The sequence below is a fragment of the Paramormyrops kingsleyae genome, chromosome 9 (genome assembly GCF_048594095.1).
Source record: "Paramormyrops kingsleyae isolate MSU_618 chromosome 9, PKINGS_0.4, whole genome shotgun sequence".
In the NCBI taxonomy this organism is placed as follows: Eukaryota; Metazoa; Chordata; class Actinopteri; order Osteoglossiformes; family Mormyridae; genus Paramormyrops; species Paramormyrops kingsleyae.
This window is the reverse complement of record NC_132805.1, coordinates 7,789,474-7,799,426: the sequence shown is the minus strand read 5'-3', so window position 1 is coordinate 7,799,426 and position 9,953 is coordinate 7,789,474. Positions and strand designations below refer to the sequence as shown.

The window sequence follows — 9,953 nt, the reverse complement described above, 5'->3', positions numbered from 1 at the left end:
TCCTGGGGAGAGCTCGAGTGCAATGCCCCCCCACGTCACAGGACAAGGGATCAGAGATCAGTCACAGTCAAACAGGACGGCGGACACCAGGGCGCCTGGCTCTGCAGACTGGCGACCGTGTGACGGGAAAACGCCGTGATGCTGGCAGACGAGATAAGGGGTGAAGAGAAGCGCGACAAAGACGTGCGGCAGGGGGCCAGGACAGGCGAGGGACATGGGGAACAGGGGACATTTGGGTGACGGTGTCAGGCGGGTGACAGATAATTGACAACTAGAGAAAAAAAAAAAGCAGGGAAACAAACCCAATTCACTCTCAGAAGAAATTAGCACATCTTTATTTCGTGGCTTTGTTGTTGTCTGCAGAGTCATTCACAGCACTGATCTCCGTGACCACCTGCGGACACCTTCCCAGCCGTAGCCTTCACATTGTCCATACTTTAGTCTTAGCTACTTCAAAAAAATAAACATTAAAATAAACCAGACTTTTAAAAATTTGCCAAAAGCAAATGATTTTTTTTCCTCTCTAGCTTATTCTCTCTTCTACCTTTGAAATCTCATGCCAGCAACTACTGGAGAAGTAAGACTAGTTGGCAAAAAGGAGAACATCTGCCATCCTTCTCTTCCTGGAAATCCAGCCCAGACAGACGCAGCTCTGACACATCCGGAGAGGTTCCTGAAAGGAGGGACTCTTCACCCCAAACTCAGACGTCATGATGAGTCCCGCACACACTCGCGTGAACGGGGCCAGGTGCCAATTTGAAGCATCTGAGATGTCCGTGGAAGTGTAGTGCAGGACCCAGAATCCCACAACATTATTATCGCCCCCCCCCCTACCCCCAATATCCAGTCTCAGGACTCTCCCACTACTGAAGAGAAAATTAATTTAAAAATCTGACATATAAAGTTATTTATCACCATTTTTGGAGGTGGGACGAAGAAGGCAGGTGATGCTAGATGGCTTGTCAGTCTGTCAATCTCCACATTCATCCCCCCCCCCCAAAGAACACAAGCAAGGAGAACCACTAACATCTCTGTAATGAGTCTTTTCTTTCCCCGAAGAGTCCTTATCGATGAACTTATTTACAAAATAATTAAAATGACCACAAAACAAAATGCACATACAAGCACATACAACCCCAAAGGAGGAAATCCTGACATTCTGCAGTCACTCAAGCTCTTCATAGACTATCTTCAAGCTGGTCACTAAAAGTAGCCGTCTAGCTAGTATTTTACATTCCTAAAAAAAAGGGGGAACGTCCAAAAAAAAGAAAAAACAAACACGGACCAGGGGGCATTTCTGAGCCGGACCCAAAGCTATGGTAAGTGCTCTGAGGAGAAACCAGACCTACGAAGGGTGCAATTCTACATTGGAAGAGCATGAGATCCAAGACGCTTAGATATGGCTGCTGGCTTTGCAGCACGGAGGAGGTGTTGATATCCGTGGGGGAAAGGGTTTCAATGCTCCTAAATTGTCTGCCTACGTTCAGCTCGTCTGCAGGGCACGGTCTGTAAGGCAGTCTTAAAGCTTCAGAGCACGCTTACCGGACCTTGCGAGTTATCCAAGCCCTACAGCGTGATGCTTTATTGCGAATCCATCTGTGAGAACTATGCCAGTCCCTAAGGAGTGGATGGCCCCCGTCTCGGGGACCAGCAGGGTCCGCTCGGCCCAGACCGCGTGACCTGGTGCCACAACAGTTTCTATGCCCCTCTCTTCCCCACTTGCGCTCTCCTAAAAAGCTAATAAATTAACCCAAACAAAGGGGCCACATTGTGACATGAACAGCAGTAAGAAAAGTCATTAAAAAAAGATGCAAAAGTAAAACCGAGAACAAAAAAAAGAAAAAAAAAAAAGAGAGACAAAGGGCAGGAAATAAACCCCCCAGAGGCAGCAGAGTTCTCCGCAGGACATTCATCATCAGTGTCCGAGGCAGGCTTAACGAAGAGGGGGCCCCGGGCAGGGCTGGTGCAGGCCGCCCCATGTCCTCCGGAGGATTCCAGCCCCAGCCTGCAGAGGGAGGGAGGCAGCCAGCGCGGTGCCCTCTCAGCAGTCCTTCCTCGCGCCCTGCAGCTCCCCTTGGCTCTGCCCCCAGGCCCACACCCCTGCCTCACTGTGGCGCCGTCTCCCCCACCGCCTCGATGCCGTGCTGCTGCAGCTGGGCCCTCAGCAGGGCGTTCTCGTTCTTCAGCTCCTCGATCTGCAAGATCCCCAGGGGGGGGTGCCATTATTCACCCGGCCGGCAGCCACTCAAAGCAGGGGACCCCCCCCCACTATCTCCCACCACATCAGATCTTCTCCAACTAATCACCAAGCCCTCAAAGGCCTGGATCAGCTGTTTGGGTGCTGGAACAAACTAAACATGTGCACTGCTTAGCGGCTCCAGTAGGGGCCGCCACTGGCTGCCCATGTCAGAGTAAATTAACCAAAATAAACCAGTACCTTCTTTACACATGTAATAATCATGATGGACATCCATATCAGAGACACTAAAATCTGAGGCACAGAGTTCCGGGTTTAGTGGTCGAGATGCGTATCAAGACACACTTATAATAATCGTGCAGGACAAGGTGTTACACCATCGTGTGTGAAACGTCACATGGGAGTTACAGATTCGGGAGTGCATTTTTGTAGGGTGGTGGGGAGTCACGTGAAGGTGTACCTGCTGCCGGAGGAGCTCGTTGTCCACCTGGACCCGCTCCACCTCCTTGTAGCTCTCATGTAGCCGCTGGTTGTTCTGTCTGAGCTCCCGGATGTAATCGCAGGCCTTGGACAGGATGCCGCCCTTACTCTGCAGGGGGGGGGGCACAGCACAGATTACTCAGGGGAGGGTACGAGGCACGCATGACGTGAGGGACCCTTGCTGGGTGGGGCAGACCCTCCCACGCTGTCAATCAATGACTCCCCAGGGGTGTCCATTAGATAAGAGCAGGCAGTGATTGACAGCTTGCGGTAGCCCCGCCCACCTCGGCTCTGGAGGCCTCGTCCCTCCCATCGCTGGCAGGACGGCTCACCGCTCCAGTCTTGCTGCTGTCCATAGAGCAGTCGGGTATAATTTTTGAGAGGGTCACAATCCAGTTGTTGATTTTATCTCGCCTCCGCCTCTCCACTGTAAACAACAAAAGGGGACGTTTCAGGGTCACAGAAACAGCCATTACGTCACCGGCTGCAATGCACACTTCTGGACTTCACCGCCAAAGTCTTGGTTCGTGCTGAGCAGCAGCGCCATCTAGTGGAAAAGGGTCAAGATAACATCAGACTGACCGCAGTGAGACACATGAATTTGGTAAAGCCTACATGTCCCTCACCTTCATTGTGTTGTGCCCGCCTCCTCTCATCTCTCGGCGTGCGTGGACCGTCGATCTTCCTGGGCAGTGGGGGATTACGAGGAACGAGATCAGAAACCTTTCGCCACCACAAAACGCCGTCGACAGCCGGATCAGAGCAGCAGAGAGCCTTCACGCAAGAAATCAGTCACTCTACAGATGCGCACGGCAGCCAGAGGGAACCCCCGGCCGGTGGCCTTGGTGGTAGGCAGGACATGCTCTCCATCAGCGTGCCCAATCCAGCGAGCGGCCGTCCAGCCCACTGCAGGTCTGTAACCCTCAGTTCTCCCTACGCGGAGAACCTCATCATCCGCACAGCCACCAGCAGGTTCTCGAGCGCTCCCTGTGTCTCTCACCAGACCGCCTGGGCAAACGTACCAACCTAATCTATCTCTGGCCCAGGAAGATGGTACGGCCCGCCTGCTCGTCACAGCACTGTCCCCAGGACACAGTCACACCACAGATAAGGCGCACGTACACACACAGACACACAGCACAGAAAATAACTAGCATAGTACACAGCATGAATGCAAGAGGATGTATTCTGGTGAATTTAGGAATGGGTGGGGGTGGGGGGGGGCACAGCACAGGGTTATGGGGGGGGGGCGCTAGTCTTCTTAGGGGAGTAAAAGTTTCTCACCAGTTTAAACTGTCATGTTGCACTGGTCTGTTTTCCACTCTGTGGACAGCAGGTAGGTTTGGTTTTCACACTCATATTTACACATCATTGGTAAAAAAGTATTAAAAGGCATTATTACAGAAATGTCACCTAGGTGTTTATAATACACACAAAGCAAACAAGAGAAAGGTATTTTCCTAGTAGAAAGCAAGCAGTGGTGGTAAGACATGCAGGTCCTGCTCCTCAGGGTACAATGCATGCATTCACCCGTCCACAGCGGTCTGCTCTGCGTACACCCTGCGGGCCAGAAGCCAGCCTCACTGGGATGTGACCCAACAGGCGGCTCTCCGCACACATAACCAGTGCCGAATGGGTCCTCTGCCCGGCCCCTCGGGCTTGACTTGGAAACAGAGCCCCTCCTCCCCCCTGACTACAGCACCATAGCAACCAAGACTAATTGGATTGGTAACCAGGTTAGACTCGCCATAACCCCGCCCACATCATCACTGCATTACCTGCATTTGGAATATAAAACACTTGACAGAAACTTTTTACAGGTTTTATAGGATCGACGGTCTGAGGTCAAGGGTCAACCCCTCACTGCAAAGCAGAATCAGGCTTAAAGCCCTCTTAGAGCCTTCTGCACTGGACGCCATAATTGCTGATTGCAGCAAGGGAAATCCACACATCAGAAACACTTAAAGACACCAGATGTCTTCAGTGCTGTATAAAAGATGAATTTATACACCTTTTCTCTCTCAGGTGTAACAGCTTTGGGGACACAGAGGCACAGGGTCCTATTTATAGAACGAAATGCACCTCCGTCGTTCACGCTTATATCCACAATGCCGACACACTCAAAGAAATGACCTACAGTCTGAGTGTGCTTATGGGAAAAGGCCCATTGAAGGCATCGTCTGAAATGCAGGGGTGTGAACCCTCACTTCGACAAACAGTCACAGGAAAAAAATTAGACACTGTCACAGCCTGTCTGAACGGATCATTACTTTAGGTTACGGGGGTGAGCAATTTAACAAGGAATTAAAGGGAAGATGGGTTCAGGACCAGTGGAGAGATTCCACAAGGACCCTCCATCTGAGTGACCTTAATTTCAGGGAGGTGAGCTACTATCCAGACCATCCCAAGATGGCACCATTTCCGGAATGCCACATCAACACTTGAAAATGGTGGCCACTATGGGGCGCAAGGCACTGTAAAACCAGATACCCACGTGGAGTAAGGGTGAGTGCGTGGCGCGATGGTCCGGGGTGTGCCGGACTGCAGGACGTCAGGGGGGGTCATCATCACATAGAACTGGCCTGGGGGATAGACGAGAGAAAGCCCGTTATGGTGCCCATCCCTGGTCACAGGGTTCTGCTAATAGCATAAGGAGGGTGTGGGGCAGCCTCTGTGGATGCCTATAGAATTACACAACACAGGAAGCGTTCAGAGCGGCCCGGCCGGCGTCATGATGGGTATGGCGCTGACTCACCCCCTGCCTGCGTGAGAGATGGGTCGGCGGCGGCCTGTACCGACACAGCGGTGGCGGTCCCGTCGCTCACCGTGGCGGTAGGGAAATAGGCAAAGCGTGCCTCGCTGGCCACGGACTCCCCCGCGGGGCTGCCGCCATTACTGAAGGGGTTCTGGATCACTGCCTGTGAAGGGGGTGGGGGGGGGGGGACACAGCCATATGGTGAGCCCTCTACAGACCATGCGGGCTAACTCTCTGTCAAATAGATTTCTCTGCAGGAAGGCGAAAGCACAGCTCACCGAGAAACATACTTCATAAAGCCAAGTAATACAACACAGTGCTCTACTCGGCGTACTAAGCAGCTAGACAGTTCTAGACCTGATTTAGGGGTCTGTTTTGAGCTTCAGTCCCCCCAAAAAAATAATTATTCCAAGACCATTTAGCAATTTGTTCTGTATTTTCGTGTACATTTTCGTGTACCCCCCCCCCAGCAAATTTTTACGGGGGAAACGTCAGAGGCAGGGGCTGCTGTCCCATATTTACTCAAGGGGCTGCGCCACCCCAACTGTCAAACCCTAAAATCGGCCCTGCCGTCCAGTGAGGCTAAAGATTCGGGTGTCTGATTAGCTTTCTGAGCTAAAGCGACCACCGAAAATATCAGTTACCCGGGTTGCTAGCTGGCAAGGCGGCACGCAGGGAAAGTAGTGCTTCGACATGACGTTTAATTCGAAGGCGAAAACAGGAAGTAGGGACATTACATATGGAGCAGAGGCAACGAGGAGTGGGAAGTGAAAGGGCATGTGGAGCTGGATGACGGGATGGCAGACAGTCCGGGTACCTGCGCGACGGCCTGCGGGTTCCCAGCGAAGGCGGCGGTGGACACGACACTGACCGCCCCGCCTCCGTCGTCCCCCGCCTCCAGCTGCGGATCCGTCACCTGGACGACGCGGTACGTCACCTGACCACAGGGGAGAAGGGCTCGACCTGTAAACGCTTCGAGCTGCCGCACTCCCCAACGTTACTAGCATTCGCCCGACGACACTCACTACCATATCTATCCGTACGATCTCTCATTAACCAGGATCAGGTCAGGTTAAGCACTATGTATCGTCAGTAGTACTCAAACCTACAACCTTTACGGTCACAGAATATGTCTCTAGCCACATCACCAACCAAAAAATACCTGCCATCAACCTCTCCGTAACCCTCATCGTGCAGCCCTTCCATACTATTTGCTGCTTGATTTCTACTCTGCGTGTTTGCATTCTGACTTCATTGGAACTGCTCTGTAATTACTTATGTGACAATGGTGCGTTTAAAAGCTGGTTTTAGTCAGAAGTACTATGTTGAAGATTTGGCTTCTTCTTGGCTATTTTTAGGGCCAAGGCACCACCCCCATATCATGTGACACCCCCTTCCAACATGACACATGACACTACCCAAGTGCCAATCCTGCTGATGGACTGCAATCACATGACTGTCCACGGTAACTGTGACCATTGTGACTACAGAAAACCAGCTGCTTGATTTACCCCACCGCCCCAGTCCTTTCTAATCACAACACTACTGAGCAGGCCTAAAATGAACAAGATCAGGTCTAACCAGTAGATATTTAAAGTAAACAAACAAATGTGTCTCACTATTAAATCAGGAGAACGGTACTGAATGAGGCAGCCGTCTGTACCCCCCCCCCACCGCGCCAAGAGCAGCCCATCAGGCTTTGAGAGGGTGTGGCCCCCCCAGGACTTCAGAATCCCGTCTTACCTGCCCGCCGCTGTTCTCTGTGCGAAACTGGTACTGAATGTTGTGATCCCCGAAGGCTGCAGGCTGAACACTCGCTATGGTTACCGCGGCCTGTTCCCCACCCCCGGCACGGTCTCCTGAGAGCACAGATCACAAAAAATAAAGCTAAGCAGAGGGGGGGGGGTGGTTATGGAATGGAGAAGGAGCACATTTAACATTTACTGGAACGGGAACACAGCACCAACACGGCCGCCATCCAGACCCGGGCTGGCCCAGTAGCCTGTATTACTCATTGAGCTGGGCGTTGGAATAATTCAAGTCGATTTATAGGTGCCGAGTCCCTGTAACATCTGAGGTGGGGGGGGTCATTTAAAAAGCTGACAGCTTACCTTCAGAAATCTGAACGACCTCCTCCTCCTGTTTTTCGTGACTGAGGGGGGAAGAGAGAAGTGACATTGTAAGAGAAAAGTAGAATGGCTGGTTCAAAAGGATATTTTGTCATGTCACTAAAATTGGAGACTGGTACCTGTTTTTACAGAAACACAGCACAGAGAGTAACAAAAGAGGATTGACCATTCTCAGGCTTCCCTGGGCCGGGACCCAATCCACATGGCATTACTGCTGCATTTCCCTCATGCAAGGACTGTAAATCAACTACTTACAATAAAACAGCCCCAATTAATCTCTGAAAACCTATCCTGACCCGTCGAAAAAATAAAAAAGTTGCAAACACTACGCTGGTGATGAAGCTGGGAAACTACTACTGGAAGGCATCAGCTCTGACACACAGCTGTTACCCACTTTCATAAAACCAGTTTAACTGAACTACAGCAATTGCCTACAGCTGTATACTGGACCAAATGTGGAGACAAACACATCACTCACACACACTCTCTCTCTCTCACACACACACACACACACACGCGAGGGCACCCCACGTAGATTATAATAATATAGCAGGTGAATAAACGACACGCCTCGCAGGACACTCACATAGGAGTCCTCGTTATTAAACGTAAACCAGAAATCCAAAGCGCTTTCCATACACACTAAGCATATCGCTAAGCAAACCACCTATAATCGGATTAACTTGCATGAATTAAGCGGTTCCTGGGCCACATGGGACACCCTCGGGTTTAAAATTATACTAAAGAAAACAAATAGAAAATTCTGCAGCTCCGGAGAAGTAGCGGAGAAAATGGTGGCCGGGCCACTGGGGGGATGGACAGACGGACACTGAGAGGGAGGGAGGCACGGCGACGGGGACGCGTCCGTACCTCGCAGCAGCGTCCAGACTCTGCTCCAGCATATCCATGGGGGTGGCGGTACAAAGCGCGGGGCCGAGGGATGCGGAGACGGGGGATGGAGGCGCCGATCACGGGGACAAACACTCGGGTCATGTGAGAGAGGCCGTCCGGGACACGTGAGGCGGACACCGGCCGATGAAGCAAGATGGATACCGCTGGCGGAGCTCGGCCGTCTGCTTCTACTTCGCGCGGTCTCCGACCCGTCCCTCCTTTGCGGGGGGCCCAGTTCACGTTGGCCCAGCTGCGTAGAGTGTCGCCTCGGTGTATTTTGCGCTGGCTGGGGGCTCGCTTTCCACCTTGGCTATCCCTCTTTTTCTTTTCGCTTTCCGTCCCGCCGTCGCCCTATCGGCTCGACCTGAGCACCGCGCAGTGCAGGAACGTATCCATCCGCGGGCGGCGGCAAAACACGGAGCGCGGAACGACGCGGGTTCGGGCTGCCTGCAACAGTTCGCTACCCGTTCTGATAGTGAAATTAGTATAAACATCAAAATAAGTGGCATTTCCCTTCCAGATTTTTGCATCCGGTACGGTTTCGAAATGGTGGCGCATTAAAGTCTAATAATGTCACTGAAAGCAAATTTAGAATTTTGTCCCCGAAATGGTGTTGGTATGGGTGAATCAGGCATGTTCATCCTTATTTATCCTGGGTTGGCGACGCCAATAAAACGCATGGATCCCGGGGTGAACAGTTTCATACGCTAAAACGTCACGTCTCGCGTTTGCTAAATGTACGTTTTATAGAAAACGCATGACCACAAAGCAGGACGGTGGTCACGATGGTTTCCCCCAGCTGACAGCGCTGATCCAATCCGGGTTTTGGCGTGAACCACATGATGCGGATGAGAAATGAGCATTTTTGGTGGGATAAATATGTGAATCTGCTGCATTAAAACGCGGCATTGGACATGGACCGACATTTTGCGTGTGTGTTTTGTGTTTTCTTACCCTCAGTACCCAGTAATAATCGTATATAACTAAACCGTGTGACGCGCCGGAACTATAACGGTTCTGCCTTGAGAGACTGTCGAAGTACTGCGGCTGCTCCCTGGGTCAGACGGAGTGTGTCGGAGGCGCGCGGTTACGTGTGTAAATAAGGCGCAGCGCCGTTTTCAAAGCGCTACATATACGCATATAATAACGGCCTCAATACTTCTTAAAGTAATCCTAAGTAATAGACGGCTGGTATTCGCTAATTTTTGACCAATGGTCTTTCATTTCATGTTTGAGAAGCCTTTTTATAGGCTGGCATATGGTTTTATTGTTTCGTTTGTTGCTCGGTGAGGTTCATATACTAGCGTCGACTAACGGTTCCGTTCAGCATGTTTGCAGTTACATTCGATATCTCAAGAGTTTTGTCATGTACACAGGGTATACAGTGAAATGCAGCTCTATAAATAGACTATACTGTGAAAACAAAATGTACAAAATGTTAACTAAAAATGACAAAGAAAAAATATGTGTTCATACATGCGTATATATAAATATATGTGTT

At 51.1% G+C, this 9,953-nt stretch overlaps 1 protein-coding gene across 4 annotated transcripts; it reads right to left on the bottom strand.

Moving 5' to 3' along the window:
* Positions 1-313: 313 nt before the first annotated feature.
* usf2l (upstream transcription factor 2, c-fos interacting-like) lies at positions 314-9,490 on the bottom strand. 4 transcript variants are annotated; one of them, XM_023813058.2, is made up of 11 exons: positions 8,432-9,490; positions 7,544-7,584; positions 7,176-7,291; positions 6,250-6,369; positions 5,433-5,595; positions 5,172-5,259; positions 3,962-4,000; positions 3,304-3,362; positions 3,010-3,104; positions 2,658-2,786; positions 314-2,195 (listed from the first exon to the last, which is right to left on the bottom strand). In XM_023813058.2, the coding sequence occupies exons 1-11, from the start codon at positions 8,467-8,469 to the stop codon at positions 2,106-2,108; spliced, it is 978 nt and encodes a 325-aa protein (XP_023668826.1). In that variant the 5' UTR covers positions 8,470-9,490; the 3' UTR covers positions 314-2,105. The 4 variants fall into 4 exon arrangements, with proteins under 4 accessions (XP_023668826.1, XP_023668824.1, XP_023668827.1 ...); XM_023813056.2 differs by having other exon boundaries at positions 2,962-3,104; positions 8,432-9,480; XM_023813059.2 differs by lacking the exon at positions 3,962-4,000 and having other exon boundaries at positions 8,432-9,489.
* Between the last annotated feature and the right edge of the window lie 463 nt (positions 9,491-9,953).